Here is a 20,149-nt window from a genome sequence, read left to right on the forward strand (position 1 = left end):
ATAAGCATCATTATCAAGAAAATTAAATAATATCTTTCTATTAAGGAATAATTATGAAGGTATTGAAAAGATGGATCAAGATGATACCCTCCGAGTCTTCCAATCAATGTGAATGTTGTTGTACGTTTGATAGTAGCAAGGGAAATAGTAAGAGTGTTCTTCCGGTGATGGAAAGCACTTCCAGTGCATCTTGTTATCGAGTCTCCTTTGATGATATGTTGTGTGAAGATGTCATTGTTATAATTTGTTCCTTCTTGGGAGCAGAGGAGTTGTGGAATAATACTAGAAGGGTGAATACGAGTTTTAGAAATCAAACAATGAAGGATAGATTGTGGAAGGAACTGTATCATTTGAGGTGGGGCAATTTGAATGAATCTCTTGTTGTCAATTCATGTGTCTATCATCAGCAGATTGAGGCATCAATTCCTTGGTGGCAGATATACATGCAAAGGTTTGTACTGTTTTTCACTATCTTGTTAACAAATTATCTTTTGATTTTTCACATAGACACAAATGGTTATCGTTCGAGTTTAATACATTGGAAAGAAAGTGTCCAACACTGAATGTGATGGAGGAACTGTTCTGCTCTGTGAATTGTCTGGAAAGTGGGATGGCATTCTATGAGAGATTACACTCACTTGGCAAAATCGCAAGCGAATGTGGTCTCCACTTGATTTCACAGCAACAAACAAAGAATACCAAGTCACAAGCTTCCACCAATCCACTGTATACAGTCCCTAAATCCAATGTTGAAGAATGCGTCATGTTTTGTAAACTATTCCTCAAGGCCTATTATGGAAAAGCAACAAGTTATGTTCAAGGTCCCAGCAGACTTTTCTCTGCCTTACTAAATTTGCAAGTGATCTTTTTACTAGTCCAATCGTATTCTATAAGTGGAGAATACGACAAGACAATTGCCTACTCGACAGAGTGTTTGGATGGCATCCACACTATTAAGCAACAATACTCATCAGAATCGACAAGCTCTGATGAGCTTATGATGAGTAAGATTGAGGAAAAGTGCATCTTCTACAGAGGTTACTCATCCCACAAGTTGGGACTCTTCACTCAAGCAGAGAGGGATCTTGAGGTGGCAGAATCCGTGTACTCCGTTTCATCATGTGCACAAGAAGAGTACTGCTCCCCAATAAGAGAAGGTACCATTAACAATTCGAGAAAGTACTACCACCTCATGAATATTCAATTCACACTCATTAATAACCATATCAAACTGAAACAATTCCAACAATCTTTAGAGTATTTCATCAAATTGATTTCACTCATGAGAAGTGCCACAGATAGCCAGCAAATCATTGGAAAGTCTTCCATAACCATTGAATCAATGGATGAGAAATCATGGAACCTACTCAATTTGTGGTTTCCTGGATTGCCATACTTTTTCCTTGCTGAATTTCTTTACAAACAACAGGACTACTTGTCCTCCAACATTCTCTTTGAGAAATATAGCAACTATGAGCAAGGAAGAAAGCTTTCCGTGCATAAGCATCAAAAACAAACACCACCATCCAATCCTTCCAAAGATAAGCAATTGGTTCATGCCATGAGCAGAATTAATCAAATAAATTCTGTCATCCAAAGTGATCAAGAATATTGATCCACAGAAGTATTTATTCCAATATATAATATTAATTAATGTTTTTCAGAGAGACGACGAATAGGTTGATGCTTGGCATGTTGAGCTTGAGCAATTGATTCAATAGTTTTGGTCAAATAGTCCAAACTTGTTGTGATATTTTGTTTTTCATCATCACTACTAGATCCATAATTATTCAATTGTGTTACATAGAAATTCAAATGATCTTGAGGTGACTTGACAAGTAAATCAACCAATTTACTTTCATCATTCTCAGTCAACCACTTTTTATAAGCATCATTTGTTTGTTTTTCTCTTTCCAAATAGGAAAGAATTTTAGGAACTGAACTATAATATTGTTTATAAGGAGCCAACAATTGTGATGAAACAGTTGAAAATAACGATCCAAATCCTGCATAATTATTCTTATTGGAAAAATCTTCCAATCTTGTCAAGGTGAAATGATGTAATTTTGTAATAATATTTAAACTACTAGAAATATTATGAAGATAATTTTCTTCTTGATGATGTTCTTCGGATTGATGACAAACGGAATGAACAAGAGGTGAAGATTCCTCATCAGCGAGTGGTAATAAATATTTCTAATAATATTTAGGATAAATCTTGGTCAATTAATATTGAAACTAACCTGTATCAAAGTATTGAGTTGATCAATGTAGGACTTTTCGGCTTGAATCAAAGTTTGGACAATTTCTGACATTTTTTATTGGTTTTACTTTGTCATAAATCAATGTCAAATTTACAGAGCACCATTTTAGTGTTTTGGAGATAAAAATAATGCCAATAGATGTAATATCAAATTATTATTATTTTGTAATTCGTTCAACAAAAAACGTTAAATGATGAATTATTAGTTTTTTGTAACAATGCTAAAGCACAGTTGTTATGTAGACTGTATAAGTAGAGCATAGATTCAATCAACATGTATATCCCGTGTAGTCCAATGGCTAGGATACCTGGCTTTCACCCAGGAGGTCCGGGTTCAATTCCCGGCATGGGAGGATAATTTTAGGTTTTGCCTTATTAATTTAAAGTGGGTTTGTCCAAACTACAGTTGTGTGTTTAAATTTTATTCAAATGAACAGAAATCCCCAGAACCTCAGAGTTCAGATATCGCAAACATGGATGATAGATAGCAAGACCAAATCTTGCCAAAAACATTTTCACCTTAATAGGGATGTGCTCGGCAGGTCCTTATATACAAAATCCCCCTTTAGTCCATTAAATTGTCCAAACTGATTCAGTTTCTGAATAACAAAAACAAAATGAGAGCATTTGTGATTGTAGACGAAACCTCTAAAACCAAAGATCGATGCAGCAACCCACTCCCAAAGACAAAAGCACCCAACAAACGAAAAGCCACCCAACAACCAGATTATTGTCACAACATCTTTCAGTGGCATTCGGCACCCTCTAACTCGATGGTAAATAATTTCAACAACAGCAGAGAATCTACCATGATGCATTCCAAATATCTTCCCAACAATGATGATACCTATTTTGATGACTTGTGGGAAGCATTCATGAATGATTAATTATATTGCTTCATTCTCAATAATAAACTTTCCAAAGTAAGCAAAGCAGTTGTTGAAATTACCCAATCTTCAAGATTCTCCGGATTACTAAACTCAATAAAAGACAACAACTCTCTTCTCCAATTTCACAAAGTTGCGCTTTTACGAAACGAAAAAAAGTAAGAACGGAGCAAATAATGAAACGAGTCTCTCGAATTGGGATTGAAGGAGAGCAGCAACAAGAACCTCAGCAACGTCGACAACAACAACCACAAACATCAACAACAGAATTAGCATCATCATGTCCGAACCTACATGTATTAGTACAGCACCAACACCAGCACCATAATCCAGAGAAGTATCTTGCTGTTACTACATGTACTAATCTTCATACTAAAAGTCCTTCTTCTTCATCGTCATCAACATATGAACATGAGCATCACACACCAGTAACAAACATTGTCATGCAACAAGCAACAATATCGTTACCTTCTTCACCAGTTGTGAATAACGAATCATCTTTACCATCAACATGTTCAGCAAGGATAACATTACATCCCATCTCATGTAAACGTTGCAAAAGTAGACATACTAGATGTGATAGAGTCTTACCAGCATGTAGTTATTGTTTAAAGAACAATTTCGAATGCATGTATGAGACTCCAAAAAAGTTAAGGAAGAATTTCAATGCAGAGTTTGTCGATCTGAATGAGAAGACATCAAGTAGCATGCATGCATCAATCACACATCCACAACAACCCAAGTCCAAGTATAAGGTCTATAAGTTCAAGTTGAATACCAAAACTAAAGCTGAAGATGAGGAACCAATGGAAGAATGTGAAAAATATTGTGTAATTGATGATAAACCAATGTCAGCAAGGAAATTAGTGGAAGAACATTCTCATGTGATGGTGATGGTGATGGTGATGGTGATTCCCATAGAGAAAATGCTACTTTTGAGTTTAGAAATGAAATCAGACTCTTTGCAAAGAACTTTCTTGAATCATCATTGGATTATTATTCGAAACATATTTCGTAAGTTGAAGTATTTGATTGGAAGAAGTAGTTACCAAGTTGTATATATGGAAGGTTTGGGAATGACATTATGACAAGGGCAGATGTGTTGACTTTGTTGGACTTGACAAACTCGGAAAGTTTACAATTATTCCCAGATGATTTGTTAGCACTAATGTATGCCTCACAAGCATTGATTCTGTATTTTAAGGAAGAATGGCGAGAGGCAGAGGAATACTACAACAAGTGCATTCAAATATTGGAAGATGAAACCGAATCAAATAGGCTTCTTTGTCTTTCTACCACTTTTGAGAATAGGACAATGTTTTTCACATCGAATAGAATGGATTCTCAGTCTCTGTTCTTGATAGGAACTAGGTTAATATTGTGTCAGTACAAATTGTCGATGGGAGATTTGAAAGAAGCTGTAAAATTTGTTAGATTGGCAGATGTCATGCTGGATGAAAGGTTTCCTGTATTTAAGGAACAAAGTTTTTTACCAATCAATGCTAATGAAATACCTCAAAATCTATTTGATGGAATATCAAAGGAGGAAATTCTAATTATCAAAAAGAGGATTCATTGTGGAATGCTTTTGGATGAATTGAAATTCACACTGGAAAACCTAAAAGAATACATACAACCTGAATCAATGGTTTCCTCTCCACTTTTCAATAATCAATCATTCATACTGAAAGAAAGTAGTACTTTCCAATTTTCTTCATTTGTGAATAGATTTGTCTTTGGAAATTCAATAGATATCAGAGGTAGATGTAAATATGAACTGCTGTGTTTGTTGCAGTCCCCTAATGTGATTTTTAGGAATCAGACTAATGTACCCTTCTTAATAATAGGAATAGCTGAGAATAATGTGAAACATTTGGAAGAAGAAGCTTTGGAACAATTTGGAATTGGAAAAGTACAAGCTATTTCACTGAATGAATCATCAAGTCTAGATTTAAACGAGTTTAATCAAGTAGTATTCGTGTTACAGAAAATATACTTGACTAGTTGCAGTCTGCTTGTTCTCCACGAAATAATAATCAACAGCTCCCAACAATTTACACAACAATGTGATAGTGAAATTGTTGAAAAGTGTAAAATATGGAGGAGTGCCTTTGCAGACGAGCTTAGTGATTATTATGCACTACTACCAACAGAAACAGTAAATATTTGCTTATTGGTTGTGGCTGTGTTCGTGGTGGCAAACATTCATGCTGACCTGATTCGAAGAGAGCTGCTCAACAAAACTCCTCCGCCCGCGTTACTTGTGCGTAGAATGAGGAATGATTTTAGATTGCTCTCACTTTTAAAGAGAAAGTTTTCCAACTGGTTTGGAAGTTATCATAATAAGTTGTGCGAGAATATAGAAAACTTATTGAACGAAATTGCAATACTTAATAAAGAAAATTTATAAGTATTTCAGAATGATAAGATTTCCAACATGGTGTCATACAATGTGACACACGGATTTAGTATCTATGATGATCTGAATCTCTTCCTGGAGTGTTATGCTCTTGAATTGAGGCAACATTGAAAAAATCTTCATTTTTGTTTCCTTCCTGTTGACTGGTTGTCTTCAGGTAAATCTTTTTCAGTAATCTTTTGAATACACCACCAATTAAGGCAAGTAAAATACCCAACAGACCTATTCCACAAATAATAAAGAATATCAAAAAGAATTTAGAACCTGAATTTTTCAGTTTAAGATCGCCATATCCAATAGTTGTTAGTGTAATAAATACAAAGTAGAGACTATCACCAAACACCCAATCTTCAAATGCCATAAAGATGAGAGCTCCAACAATGGAATACGTTGCCACTAGGAAGAAGAAATATACAATTTGACTAAGAGGATGTTTCACAATTACAGAAACAACTCGTTCTATCCTACTAGTCTTTCTTTGAGTGGAATTGAAACTGCATGACATGCAGAGTTTGATGAAGAATACTATAATATTGGAAATTAAGGTGAGGAAGGATTTGGTGTTTTGCATTAACTTTTTAAATAATACTCCTGTCATGGCTCCCATCGTTGCCAATCCCAAAATACCAAATAAAACTACAAATAGTTTTCCTGCAACTGTTTGAGGAACAACATCTCCATATCCTACAGTAGTAACTATTTAGACGAAAGTTAAAAGAATTGTATGATTTGAAATTAACTTACACGTCACAGTACTAAAATACAAGCAATTAGTATAATACCAATGGTCAATATTGAATAAATCATAGGTAATGTCTGTCTCATTAGAGGAAGTGGTAACGTTATTAATGGTAAAGTTACTGGTCATTTGATTCAGGGTTTGAGCTTCATAGGTTCCCTCAATTAACCAAATTGGAACACTAGCAACAAGGAGGAAGATGAAAATTGATACTATCAACAATAAGGCATAGCAACAATTCTTGGAGAATTGCTTACAGGTAATATCTTCCACTTGGAAATATTCATCAGCTGTGTTATGTCGAGTTCTTTCACTACGTTTGTGATATCTGGATTGGTAATATTCATGATCTACTTTCTTTTCCTTCCTAAAGCTTTGATTGGACAAAGCCATATACTCATACCTAGCATTTAGACTTTCAAATAAAAAGTCTGAAACATGACACATTGCCATGCAGGTTTCTCTTTCATCCAATTCATTGTACTGTCCTGTTGTCTTTTTCCACATTAATGATTCAATATCTGAAACATCTGCCAACACTGTTTGAAAAACATCAAAATTCGATATCGTTACTTGATAGTCCTTTTTGAAATAATCTTTAGACAGGTATTGTCTCGCCACTACACAATATCTTCCATCAGGGTATTTAGCTCTAGCCACTAAAAAGTCATCCTGTTCGTCCACATAATTTATTTTCATCCTCCTTGGTGAAATTAGCCTCCTATTGTTACTACTAGTTCCATCTGTATTATCGGTATACAATGAATTCTTATCAATTTTGACACTAGACAATTCATAATTTCCTGTCATCATTGATGGGTCTTCCGACAATCGTATAGGCACAGAAAGTTCTGGTAACTCTCTTCTCGATGATGATATTGATGGTGGTAAAAGTCCATCTTCACTATAACTTGAATTCATCACCTGAATATCTGGCACTTCATACGAATCTTTATCTAACAAACTTTCCGTTAATTCTTTTCTTGATGACATGATGTTTTTCTAGAACTATTACCCATGATGTGTCAAAAACAATGACTATTTGGTGTTGAAATAATGACACAGAGGGTGTGTTTCTAATTTTTTGTTTGGTGTGCTGATGGATAATCTAGAACGAATCATGAGGTGGCAAAAGTGAATGAACCCATTTTGGAGGAATAAAGGTCCGCAAAATATCTTCTTTACATGGAAGAATCCTTTGATTACCAAGCCATGATAATTTGCTTATAATCTTGCTAGCCTACTACAACAATTTTTTAATTCCGAACAATAATAAGGCTGTGATTCAAATATTGAGGAAGCCACTCTGGAAGTGACCGTTAAGAAGTTTTCTATTTGGCGCTATTTTTTTAAAAAATATTTAAAATAAAAAAGTGATACAATGTTTCACCATCACAACAACAGAACAAGGTTGACTCTTCGTATCCTTGTTTTGACCAACGTTTAAAAATGTCTACACAACAGGGTCAGTTTGTCTATGCGTGTGTCTATCGTAAATTGATCAAACACAAAGGAACAGCAGCAAATATTAGTAATGTTAATCATCACGAGGAAGAAATAATAATTTTGGAAGATGAACAGAACAAACCAGAGTATTCCATTGAACCGTAATGCCAGTGCTAATGCTCAGTCAGAATTCAAATCAATTTCTAATGAACCAATACTAGAAGAAGAGAGAGTGAAGAATAATGGAATAGTAAGCAAAATCTTGACGTATTTTAATACAGAATATGTTGATCCACTAATCAAGCTTCAACAAGAGATAGAAAGGGCAAGAGCTAACTGTCCAGATCGTGTGCTTATGTACAACCGTATAATTGGTACCGATAACAGATATGGTGACTGATTATTGTCCATATTCAGTTTCATACAAAACATCAGAGGACATTTCAGTGACAGAACAATTGACAAATGTGGATGATTAGTTGTTAATTGAGTATTTTATTGGCCTATAATGACATCACCATAATAAGAGTAAGACCGCATGCAAGAATATTCTTCCTACAAAATACCACTATTTAATTAGAAAAACTACGAATAAGGTTGTGATGCTCCATAACGTTTTCCATAAGTTCATAAGTATTTTGTACCTGACTTCCTGAAAAGAAATATAATTTCATTTTACTACATCCTTATTAGTTTTATATGATTCCCGCCATACAAATCTCATTGGTTATGATTTTGTTATTGAGCAAGGTATTTGATTATTTCATCAACTCAGCCAGTTCAATTTTAAAAAAACCAGAATAATGACATCTCTCAATGTTAATGTGTTTGACGATAGAGGTTCAAACAGTTCTCAAAGTAATTCGAGGGTGCTGCTCTCTCCACCTCAGGGAGCCAACAATTACTTACTAATTCCAACCAGTAACTATGCAGGATCATCAGTATGTTCCTCTGACAGACATTCCAAAACTGACATTTCAGGTTCTGAAGTTAATGCGGTAACAAAACTGAAGAACTCGACTTTGGAGTTTGTACTCTTCATACAAGACAACCAAGTGAAGGAGGGAATCTATGGTTATGTGATAACCTTGTTGATTCACTTGTACATGTTTTGGATTGGAATTTTTCTACCAAATCTTGGACCAGAAATGATGTACGGAGATTGGGGAACATGGATTTTCTCAGTACTCAACTATGCTATTACTCTCTCATTTGAAAGGATCCCTTATAAGGGAGGTATTGTATTGGCTTTTATTGGAGTAGGTATTGTATTGGTATTTGTAATTCTATTGATCTGGACAATCTTTGCCTACAAGACAACCTCCCAACATTTAAAGAACTCGAGAAGAGCTATTGCCATCTTTTCCAAAGTATTTCCATTCATATCAGTACCTCTCTTGTACTTGATGACATTCTCTCTTGATTGTAATTATACAGTAAGCTCATCAAATCTGAATAGATTTGAATTCTATTCCCATGAGGTGATCCAATGCCACGATACTAGCAATATTATATTTGTGGTGGTAATGATCTTGGCCATCCTGTTATTGATTATACTCAATGTATTCTCCATGCTCATTGTACCAAACTGCCATCCTCAAAATATAGCTCCATTTGTGACCGATAATCCAGTTTTCATGAGCTTGTTAGTTGCCTTCAATCTGTGGCAACTCTTTTTACACTTTATCATTCCAACACAATACTCTTTTATGAGAGCTATTGTTCATAGTGTTGGATCTATTATTTTAATTATAATTTTTGCCAAGCTGATTCCATTCATTAGAAGAATTGAGAATAGTATTGTATTTGGTTGCCTGTTGGCTAGATTAGCTTCGAGTATTGGAGCTATTGTAACTTCTATTGTAAATAACCCATCCCTATCAAAGATACTGCCATCGGTGGATAATACACTTGGTGTTGGACTTGCAGGTCTAACTATTGGTTTGATTATTATTGGTTTTGTGCTTGGTTTCTCCCTTATGGAATTGTATACGAGATTTATTGTGAGATCTATTAGAAACTTTGTTCTGGAATGTATTCAATCAGATAATGATGAAACAAATCTAGATTCCAAAGAAACTGAAAAATACATTGAGAAAGAAGCACAAATTATTTATCAACAGTTGGTTGAGTCAAGAAAATTAAGGCACCTTAGAATATTCTTTAAATTTTCTATGAAATTCAAAGAAAAATATCCAACGGAAAAATCAGAAACGCCCACACAGCACAATCTACTCGATATTTATATTTGTATTGCTCTGATTAAGGGGTTCTCTTCCAATAACCAATTAGATAATGAGATTATCCTTCTCTCTAGTATGATTATTGCAAATTATTTGCCAAACGAGGTCAATTCTACAACATTTGCTCAAGGACTTTTGAAGAAAGCTTTTAAAAGAAGACCATCCACTTACTATAATTTATTAATTAGTCTAGCTCAAAAACAAGTAGAAGCAACGGTCTATCAAACCAATCCAGAGAGCAGAAACAATGTTGAAATGGCCAAGCTTATTGGTCACTTAGAAAGAAGACAGGATGAATTACGAGCACTTCACAGAGCTTTCTGGAAGGAAATCATGCAAGAAAATATCAATCATGAAAAATGTGAATCTATTATTGTAAGGATTGGGATATTGTCTCATGAATGTGAAACTAAATTCAAGAATTTAATGCACATTTACAAAAACGACAAGACAGTTCTTCGATGTGTTGCTAAATATGTAGAATCTTTTAAATTCAATAAGGAAGCTGCTCAGGAATTATATTCTGAAGCAACAACAATTGAAGAAGAGGATTCCAAACGAATGAATGCCTCCTCTAAAAGAAGAATTAAAAAGAACCAAAAGAACAGAGTGCATCCTCAACAAATCAGTCACGCTTTTGAGACGTTATCTTATGGTGATGCTAATCATCATGAGGTAGAGTCCACTGTTGTAGGAGATTTGAATAACGATTTTGGTGGTGTTGAGAATAATCCAGAATTGAAGAAGGAGCTTCTGTTCAGGAATGCATTGGCCATCTCACATAAGAATCATTCACATCTCACAATGTTTTTCATTTTCATTGTGCTATCCTTGCTAATTTTGGTTTCAACATTAGTAATGAGCTTGATGTTTTCGAATTATGTTACTGAGAGCGTACTTGTTGTGGATACTGCCTGTACACCGATTGCATCTGCTATTCGAATTGTTAGTGGAACAAGAAGTTATCAGAGCTCTCTATTGTTGTACAGTTCCAATTCATCAGCTTGGCCTTCATTATTGGCAGAATATGGCTACTCGAGCCTTTCTGAATTCAAGAAAGCTCACAAGAAAGAGCTAAGGGATAATATTGATTACTTAATTCTATTGAAAGAGCTAGCACAAACAGCCAAGTTTACCACTGATATGTACTCTGAATTTCATGAATACTACTATAGCTTTAATCAACCAAAGGCAAATACTAATGGTTTGGAAAAGATTTACAACTCTACCACAGCTATCAATATTACCATTGCAGATATTACTAATTTGGCTATAACCTATTCAGAGCAGATTTACAAATTTGAAGATGAGGATTATCTACATACTTTCAGCAGTTATCCTTTCATGATACTATTCAACAATAGGAATATTATGACAGCAGCTTATTCTTCATTCTGTTACAAATTTGTTGAGGAATCCAAGAGCTATACCAAGACGATTTCCAATACTTTTATTATTTACTACTCTTGCTCAATTGTTGTTTATTTTACTTACACTGCTATTTATTTGTGCTTTGCAAGATTGGATTTGTCTTTTTTGAAAAAGCTTATTGTTTTATTGGAAAAGAATGTGTCAAAGCATGAAGCAGGAAAAATGTATCACAATTTGGGCAAGCTAGTCCAAGATGACAGCTCTGTAAGACCGGCCAAGAACTCTGCTTTATACCCTAGGAATGTTGTGGTAGGATTGGGAATTGTGACAGCAATCTGTGTTGCACTCTGTGCTGGTTTGTTCCTAGCTCAAACTCTCAGCAATTCTCAATACAGCTTTGAGTCCTATGTCACCATGAGGGATGCTTTCAATGCATTAGAAAACTCCCAATATATTGCAGAAGCGATAACTGAGGAATTCATTAATTTAAAAATTGCTGACAAAACATTTATTAATGGATTGGTTTCATCTAATACTGAGCGTTCTGAATCTATTCAAGCATCAATTAAGAAATTAAGATTCTATTGGAATATGTGCATGTATGGGTCTAATTATTACCCAGATGAGACTCTTGTGATTGGTCTTTTCGAAAAGACTGATTTGATGATAAAGGGAGAAGCTAATTGTACATTTGAAAAGATGATTTCACATAATTGCAGCATTGGTGTTGATAAATTGATCACAACTTACACGACTAAAGCCACACAACTCACAGAAGATATTGATCTCAAATCAACAACATTTGAATCATTATTTGATGACTATTTGGTAGTTAGTTTTTTCTCTACCTATGTAAGCAATTCATTACTGTCATTTTCAGATGTATTTGCTATGGCTGCCTCTGTTCCATCAGACAAGTTGGTGATTCCATTTGCCATTCTTGGATTTTTGACTTTGTTTATATTCTCGATTGGTATTTACATGTCAATGGGAAAGTATTTCAATTCAGTCCAACAACTGCGTCTTCTTTTCAATTATCTACCTCTAGACTTGATGGACTCAAACGAAAATATTAAGAATTATATTGTACATCATCATCTTCCTGACTCATTCTCAAACATTTTTAGAAGAAAGAAAGGTTCTTCATCAGAGGGCGACTCAAAAGTTCGAAGCATTTTGAACGCATCTGTAGATGGAGCAGTGATGTGCAGTGGAGAGAAGGTTGATATTGAAATATTCAATCCAGCAGCTCAAAAGATATTTGGATATAATCAAACAGAAACGATTGGCAGATCATTGTATCAATTATTTGAAAAGAATGAGCAATCGAAAATTAAAAACCTCATTGATGAAATGTTAGTGAATGCAGCAAGAGGTGATTCGAAAGGAGATTCTATTGAATTGGAATGTATCAGAAAGAATCAAACAAGCTTCCCATCACGTGTCAATATTTTTGCCACTCTTCACAATTCTCAAAGTGTTGTCACTTGTTTCATTAAGGATATTACAACAGAGAAGAAGCATAATTCATTATTGACAGAAGAAAAGAAACATTCTGAAGAATTATTATTGAATATTTTACCAAGTGCAGTGGCAAGTAAATTGAAATCAGGAGAAACTTATATTGCAGAGAAATTCAATGATGTTTCATGTTTTTTTAGTGACATGGTTGGATTTACAAAATTAAGTACTGGAATTCAAGCATCTGAATTGGTTCAAATGTTGAATGAAATTGTAATTGGATTTGATGATTTGACAGACAAATATAATTTGGAAAAGATTAAAACGATTGGAGATTCATATTTTTGTGTGGGTGGATTACATGGATTAAATGCACAATCAGATCATCCTGAAAGAATTTTGAGATTTTCCATTGATACATTTGATGTTTTACAAAGATTTAATTCAAAATCAGGAAAACAACCATCTGAACAAATTAATATTCGTGTTGGTATTAATACTGGAAGTGTTATTGCAGGTGTTATTGGGAGGAAGAAATTTGCCTATGTATGTTTTTAATTTCAACATTTTAACATTTTATTGTGTAAATTGTACATTTTCAATATTTCATATTAATATATTAATTAAATAGGATTTATGGGGAGATACAATTAATACAGCTTCAAGAATGGAATCTAATTCAATTCCAGGAAGAATTCAAATTTCCAGATCAACCTATGAAAGAGTTTATGATTTGGGTTTCACTTTTGAAGAAAGACATTTAAATGTGAAAGGAAAGGGTGAATGTATTGCTTACATGTTGCATGAGAAACATCACACTCCAGCTCTTGTTCCATCCTTCACTGACATGTTGAGAACAAGTTTAAACATTTTACAAAAGAAAAATTCTGCAAATCTTGAAACATTGAATGAACCCAAAACACCAACAAGAAACAATGATAATATTACCTTGACAATCAATCAAGAAGCCTACCTATCTCCAAATAATACTTTGGAGTAATTTATTTTGAGCTCTGTTATGAACAAAGATGAGTTCTAAATGAAAGACCTCCAGTGAATAGGCTTGCCAAACGAGGTGCAAGATTAAGCAACAAATCCCAAAATGAGAATTGATTGTGTTTACACTCCGTAATTCACATCAGCGGTGTTGCTCAGTTTGGAAGAAATTCAAATGGTTCATATTGAGATATTTCACTTTGATAGTTTGATAGGGATGAGTATATTCTGTATTGACTTAATAAATTGTAGTTAACCATCAGTTTACTTCACAATAAAGATGTGTAAGTGTATTAATGTCTCTTGTATCAAAAACGACCTGAGAGACCACACTTTTCGGCATTTAAGGACTCTGTGCAACATTTGAATGATTTGGGTTAAGATTGAGTGCCTAAAGTAGGCAGTTTACTTCACATAATACGCACTTCTAGTTGCTTTCATGTGTTTCAGAGTAATAAGACGGTGCCATTTTCTGTTGTTCCAACTAAAGAATTTTTCACCACTGTCACATGCAAACCGCCCTCTATGAGAAAACTAATCTTATCATACGTAATTAGTCAACCAATTACTTTCCATCTCATAAAAAAATGGTTAAAGGTTTACTTTTGACTCTTTTAGCAGTCCTTGTTGTCATTGTTGCTGTTGTACATGCACAACAATCAACATGTGGTTCCTTGTCAAACAATTCTCGTTACATTAACCTTGTCGGTTCTTGGAGAGAAACTTCGAGTGGTAAGATTTGGACCAGTGTTCAACAGGGAAATCATTTCACTTGGACACAACAAGGTACCAATAGAAAGGCAACTGGTTTTGTTGGTAAGTAAACTATAGTTTCGAATGAACATGTCATTTGTGTTTGTGAAAATAGTTGCTCCATGTCAAATTTCTACTGCAGTTGCATATATTACATTTGATGGAAGTACTCATTGGAAAGTTAGTATTTCCTCCGATGGAGAAATTATTCGTGGACCTTCAGAAACTTTTACTAGAGTGAATGCTACTCAACCAGTTGCTCAACCAAGAGGTCAATATAAGGAAAAGTCAGGAAAGATTTGGACTGTCACTGGCTCTACTTGTCATGCTTTTACTTTGCGTAATCAAGGTAAGTTTCGAATAGTTTCAGATAATTAAAAATTCTTAATTGAAACAGATGGAAGAACTGCTGAAGGTTTCTACTCAAATGATGAATCTACTGGATTGACTACTATCTATATTACATTCCATGATCCTACTGGAGATACTATTTTGAGATCAACTACTCCTAATATGGATATTTGGCAATTATCGAATGGTGATGTTTTCAGAAGAGTTGTTTAAGGAAATAAATTAATTTCCCACCAAAGAATAGTTCAATATTTTCAATTTTTTAGAAATATTAGAATTGACTATTTGGGAAATATCCAAATTAGAATGAATCACATTCAATTCAGTTAAAGTATTTCCAAGATTGTCCACCAATTTGGATAGATCAGAAATATTCAAGTTTTTAACTCCATTCAGTGAAAGGCTTTGCAATTTTGGAGGAAATTTACAATCAGAAATCGCTGAAAGATTGCTGAAATTACAAAAATCCATTTTGAGAATTTTCAAATTTCTAAATTGTTGATTCTCAAAGAAATATTCAAAGTCCTCTTCTTTGAGAAGGTAATTATTGCTCAAATCTAAATATTCCAAACTTTTAAATCTGTCATCCTTAACTAGATGTTGAAAAATATCGCTTGTCAAGAAACATGATTGTAAATCAATAAATTTCACATATTTGAAGGGAGTTTTCATAAACAGTTCAAGATTGGGTTTCTTGACCCTAATTCCGCCTTCATTCATAATTCCATTAAATTCACGGCAAACTAATCTCATGTTCAGAATGTCATCCAAATCAAAGAATTCTGAAACAGAAAGAATTTCGTCTCGTTTCAAAGGTCTTGCTGTCCAGATAATTTCAATTTCTGGTTTGGAAAGAATTGCATCCATTAAATTGGTGAATCGAGTGGTTGGAATATTGACTTTCCAATTTGGATCAACTTTATCCAACCATTTGTCCACTTCTGAAGGTGTTGGAATGAAATTCAGATCGATCATATCAAATGCTGGTCTTCCAACAACTTCATTAAACATTCCAACTAGAGATTCTCTATGGAAACAACAATCAACAACAAAGTGCTTGGCAATTTTAGATTCTCGATCCAAATTAAGAAACTTTTCAATGATAAAGTCTTTCACCTCATTTGGATCTGAATCATTTCCCTTAAAATCCTTAAAGAATGATGAAAGCTTGTATCCTCTCCTAATCTTTTCTCTCAACACTTCAAATTTTGTGAAAATTACATAAAGTCTCTTGATTTCCTTTCTTTCCAAAACACTCTGAAAAAGTCTATACGAATCGTCAAATCTATTCAAATCCGAAAGTTCATAACACAATTCATTGCACTGAGATAGAGAAATTACAAAGCAATGTTTACATTCTGAGCTCGTAATTAAATCTTCCCATCTACTTCTCTCACATCTCTGTCCGCCAGTATCGAAACATGTAACTCCACAAACAGTTCTTTCAACTATTCCAACAGTTTTCATATAGATTCTAGCATAATCCTTTGGTATTAATCTCTGTTTCATATACCTTTCTAATACATTTCTTTGATTGAAATACGAAACTGTTTCACTAATTTCTGAAATACAATTTCCTTCAATTTCCTTTTCATGAATACATTTCTGAAATCCAGAATCGTGATACATTAAATAGAAATATTCATGTATTTCATCATCCAATTTCTTATTAGGTATTCTATTCTTTACCAGTGCAGAATCTTGAACTTTATCAAATGCTTGTCCAAATTTAGTAAAATCATTCCTGGATGGATTTATATCGGATAGGAATAGTTTAAAACACCAGGGAAGATGATTATATTTTGTGGTGTTGCAACGGGAAATTGTAGGGTTGTTCAATCCAAGCAAGGTATTAAACAATGTTGCTAAAATATAGAATATTCGAATCCTTTAGAATATTGTAATTTAATTTCTTACTTTTTCCTGATCCACCACTTCCCAAGAAAACCTTTGCAAAATAACTATGATTGTTAAATTGTGATTTTACTTACCATCTTGTCGTGTGATGCAAAATCTTCTCCCTCATTATGTGTTCATTTTTTTTGTGAAGTTTCGTCCAAGTTCTTAGAATGTTCCAAACTGACCAGTGGTGGCTACCGTCAATTATTAACAATAGTTCCATTGTTGACCTGATGTTTACTTTACAAAAATTTCACAATAAATTGACTTGAGAAATTCAACAAATATTTATCCTTATTCAATTGTAGTCTTCATGGTGCTTTCCATAAATTTCAAGTAGATTTGAGTTGTAATCTCAGTCAATTCATCAAATATATCTTCAAAAGTTGGTCTCTCTTTTGGATCAATGTGTGTACATTTCATTCCCAATAAATGAATCTTTTGAGCTTGTTCTTGAGTGAGGAAATTGAACCTCTCCACCAATTGAACTACTGAAATAAAACTTCCAAAAACATCTGCCATATTGGCAGGTCTATATCCAGAAATGAGTGTGTGCATTGTGACTCCAAAACTGAAAATATCCAAAGCTCTAAACACAAACACTGTGTCTTGTTGCTTATTTCTCAATTCTGGTGCCATGTAATATAATGTGCCAGCAGTGGTGCAGGAATAGGTTTCAGGTTTGTCCACTGTGAGAGAAACATCAAAATCTGACAATTTGACATTATCAATAATCTCAACTCCATCAATTCTCATCTTTTTCACCAAAATATTATTTGGTTTAATGTCATAATGAATCACATTCTTGGAATGTAAATATTTCATTGTATCTGAAACCTTGACAAGGGAGAATAATATTTGAACAAGTTCAATAATTGTTGGTTCAGTTATTGAAAATGAAGATAATGAATCATCCATCTTTTCCATGAATAAATGTTCGATTCCATCTTGATTATAGTGATGTAACAATTTTACAACACCATCATGTTCACAAATTCCATTCATAATTTCAATCTCACTCGTTCCAATATTATTAGAAATTTTCTCTGCAACAGGAACATTATTCATCAACACTGAATATACAGCTCCATTTGCCCCATTTCCAAGATATGTTCTATTGGCTCTGTTAATGACAGCCCCTTCAATGACTGTGGCTCTATTTAAAGTGATAGTTGAAAGAGTTTCTCTTTTCTTCAATCTGCAAGATAAAATATATGACATATTATATGAAAAATATTCTCCAAGAGACTTGAACTCATCCAATTTCCTATTCAGCATTAAATCAGCTTGTGGAGCCAACATATATTTGAGAATGCTATTATTTGTGATGATTTCTGATTGATTGTCCACAAGTTTTGGCAAAGTGTAAATGTTAATGAAATATCTGAATGGCTCAATCTCCCCTTCTGACAATAATTCAACCAATGATTCTGCTTCAACACCTGAACTGAGTAATATTCTGACATCATGGTGATTTCTCTAATTGTAGATGCGAGTTTTTATAAGTATTGGAAATTTTTACAAATAACAAACCTTAATTAGGTGATGAGCAATTAATAATCTCATAATTTTTGTAAAATTATTAGTTTTGGCAATTTCAAATGGTGTTTCTCCCTTTCTTGGTGTGAATATTGATTTTTTAGCAAACAAACTTACACACTAATAACCATAAATGGTATTCCAAATAATTTACACTCAAAAACTTACTGACTATTCAAAAAGTTAGTTGGTTATCTTTAATAAATACATACACACTGTGAAATGGTTGAGAAATGATCGATTACGAAATCAACTTACATTCTTTTAATTGTTAATGCTTCATTGTGGAAATGAAATTAAACTTACATGCTTTAAAATAATTAATTTGAAAAGTAATTGAAATACTTACACACTATAAAAACGTCAGTAAACTCCAATAGATCACTATCAACTTACACACTAATCAAATTATTCCTCTGCAAAACAACTAATAAGCATACTTACTCCCTAAAATCTCTTATTCGAAACTGTATATGCTAAACTTTACTTACTCCCTAAAACCATTCAAAATCTCAAATCTACAAATCTACTTACTCCATTCTTATAATCAACCAATGGCATACTCTTCAGTAAATATTTCACAACTTTAACTTGTCCATATTTGCAAGCAATGTACAACAAAGTTCTCGCTGGAGGATAGTTCTTATTCTTCTCTGGAATTAAAACATCAAGAAGTGATGGTAAATCTTTCATTCGACTCAATTCTTTCACATTTCCTTGTTTCACCCAATAGGCAGCCAATAATGCATTGTACATTTGTGGAAACAATCGAATAGTTGTTAGTGCTGGACTCCATTGGGATGGCTGCACCAATAGTTGGAAAATAGGATGAGATGGTTGTCGGAAAGGATAATTGGAAGGAAAAGAAAAAGTGAAAACAAATGGCTCCTCCTTTCAAATTCCAATAATTCATTCATCATTGATCAATAAATTGATAAATCTATTCGAAATAAACTCACATCAACAATTTTAAAAGTTACTGTCCATTCCGAAAGTTCATTGTCATTCTTAGGTTCGACAGTAAAGCCAGGATGTGTCAGTTGTTTAATATCTCGCAATTCTCTCTGTACTCTCTTCAACATTCTCACAAATTTTTTTTGATTTATTTTGTTTGATTGGTGAATATTAATAGAAAGGAAAGAAACTGTATCAATTTTGATCTACCAATTGAACTAGCGAAACACATCTATTTAAACGAAGAGAATTGTTAACTTTTCAGCAGCAACAACTTTATATTCAATCAAAAAGCAATAAAAAAAATAAAGAAACACTCGAGCAAAACCAACACGTGAAAGATGTCATTCATTCTTTGTGATTAATCTTGTTGGTGGTACAAAACTTTTTGATGAGTTTCTTAATCAAGTTGACAAAGAGAAACATTCTCCAACAGATTTAGTTTCTCTATTTGCATTGACTATTAATATTAATGTCAGTACTTTGGTTGATAAGATTCCCTCCATTACTCCAATTGACTTTCAACAGTAACATCACCACTTAATTCAAACCTTACCAAATCAAAACAGATTTGTTAGGAATAATGGAGATTTATTGCTAACAGAAATTTTCCTGAAACTAGTGGACCATTACAACGAGAATGATTGGAATTGTAGATTGGACCGAATGAATGATTTTTTCGACCAGAAATTGAAAGATCAACATGTCAAGATAGGGTTTTCTTTCGATGAAGCTCACCTATTATTCAAACATGCCCAACAAAAGGTGTAAGTCAATGGCCAACTAAAGGGGGGTCTCTTCCATGCTGTTTATGAACAAAATCGACAA

General features: G+C 33.7%; 9 protein-coding genes and 1 non-coding gene across 10 annotated transcripts; 6 read left to right on the plus strand and 4 right to left on the minus strand.

Annotated features, from left to right (window-relative positions):
• Positions 1 to 610: 610 nt before the first annotated feature.
• On the plus strand, positions 611 to 1,615 carry NAEGRDRAFT_73951 (uncharacterized protein; the record flags this gene model as incomplete). The annotated part of the gene is made up of 1 exon (XM_002670950.1): positions 611 to 1,615. The coding sequence occupies one exon, from the start codon at positions 611 to 613 to the stop codon at positions 1,613 to 1,615; it is 1,005 nt and encodes a 334-aa protein (XP_002670996.1).
• Positions 1,616 to 1,650: 35 nt separating this feature from the next.
• On the minus strand, positions 1,651 to 2,315 carry NAEGRDRAFT_73952 (uncharacterized protein; the record flags this gene model as incomplete). The annotated part of the gene is made up of 2 exons (XM_002670991.1): positions 1,651 to 2,196; positions 2,244 to 2,315. The coding sequence occupies 2 exons, from the start codon at positions 2,313 to 2,315 to the stop codon at positions 1,651 to 1,653; spliced, it is 618 nt and encodes a 205-aa protein (XP_002671037.1).
• Positions 2,316 to 2,544: 229 nt separating this feature from the next.
• Positions 2,545 to 2,616, plus strand: NAEGRDRAFT_t675. Its single transcript has one exon. It is a non-coding gene; the product is annotated as a tRNA-Glu (tRNA).
• A 710-nt stretch (positions 2,617 to 3,326) lies between these two features.
• On the plus strand, positions 3,327 to 5,560 carry NAEGRDRAFT_53162 (uncharacterized protein; the record flags this gene model as incomplete). Its single annotated transcript, XM_002670951.1, has 2 exons — positions 3,327 to 4,164; positions 4,302 to 5,560. 2 exons carry the CDS (start codon positions 3,327 to 3,329, stop codon positions 5,558 to 5,560), a joined length of 2,097 nt encoding a protein of 698 aa, XP_002670997.1.
• Positions 5,561 to 5,615: 55 nt separating this feature from the next.
• On the minus strand, positions 5,616 to 7,301 carry NAEGRDRAFT_73953 (uncharacterized protein; the record flags this gene model as incomplete). The annotated part of the gene is made up of 2 exons (XM_002670992.1): positions 5,616 to 6,265; positions 6,314 to 7,301. 2 exons carry the CDS (start codon positions 7,299 to 7,301, stop codon positions 5,616 to 5,618), a joined length of 1,638 nt encoding a protein of 545 aa, XP_002671038.1.
• A 1,256-nt stretch (positions 7,302 to 8,557) lies between these two features.
• NAEGRDRAFT_81665 (uncharacterized protein) lies at positions 8,558 to 13,387 on the plus strand (the record flags this gene model as incomplete). Its single annotated transcript, XM_002670952.1, has 1 exon — positions 8,558 to 13,387. The coding sequence occupies one exon, from the start codon at positions 8,558 to 8,560 to the stop codon at positions 13,385 to 13,387; it is 4,830 nt and encodes a 1,609-aa protein (XP_002670998.1).
• On the plus strand, positions 13,356 to 14,096 carry NAEGRDRAFT_81666 (uncharacterized protein). The gene is made up of 2 exons (XM_002670953.1): positions 13,356 to 13,375; positions 13,461 to 14,096. Exon 2 carries the CDS (start codon positions 13,497 to 13,499, stop codon positions 13,827 to 13,829), a length of 333 nt encoding a protein of 110 aa, XP_002670999.1. The 5' UTR covers positions 13,356 to 13,375; positions 13,461 to 13,496; the 3' UTR covers positions 13,830 to 14,096.
• A 316-nt stretch (positions 14,097 to 14,412) lies between these two features.
• Positions 14,413 to 15,164, plus strand: NAEGRDRAFT_81667 (uncharacterized protein; the record flags this gene model as incomplete). The annotated part of the gene is made up of 3 exons (XM_002670954.1): positions 14,413 to 14,641; positions 14,694 to 14,927; positions 14,976 to 15,164. The coding sequence occupies 3 exons, from the start codon at positions 14,413 to 14,415 to the stop codon at positions 15,140 to 15,142; spliced, it is 630 nt and encodes a 209-aa protein (XP_002671000.1). The 3' UTR covers positions 15,143 to 15,164.
• NAEGRDRAFT_73957 (uncharacterized protein) lies at positions 15,152 to 16,558 on the minus strand (the record flags this gene model as incomplete). The annotated part of the gene is made up of 1 exon (XM_002670993.1): positions 15,152 to 16,558. The coding sequence occupies one exon, from the start codon at positions 16,556 to 16,558 to the stop codon at positions 15,152 to 15,154; it is 1,407 nt and encodes a 468-aa protein (XP_002671039.1).
• Positions 16,559 to 17,122: 564 nt separating this feature from the next.
• Positions 17,123 to 19,123, minus strand: NAEGRDRAFT_73958 (uncharacterized protein; the record flags this gene model as incomplete). The annotated part of the gene is made up of 8 exons (XM_002670994.1): positions 17,123 to 18,307; positions 18,485 to 18,487; positions 18,536 to 18,538; positions 18,626 to 18,628; positions 18,674 to 18,676; positions 18,717 to 18,719; positions 18,812 to 18,814; positions 18,902 to 19,123. 8 exons carry the CDS (start codon positions 19,121 to 19,123, stop codon positions 17,123 to 17,125), a joined length of 1,425 nt encoding a protein of 474 aa, XP_002671040.1.
• Between the last annotated feature and the right edge of the window lie 1,026 nt (positions 19,124 to 20,149).

The sequence above is a fragment of the Naegleria gruberi genome, assembly GCF_000004985.1.
Source record: "Naegleria gruberi genomic scaffold NAEGRscaffold_65, whole genome shotgun sequence".
NCBI classification, from domain to species: Eukaryota; Heterolobosea; class Eutetramitea; order Acrasida; family Naegleriidae; genus Naegleria; species Naegleria gruberi.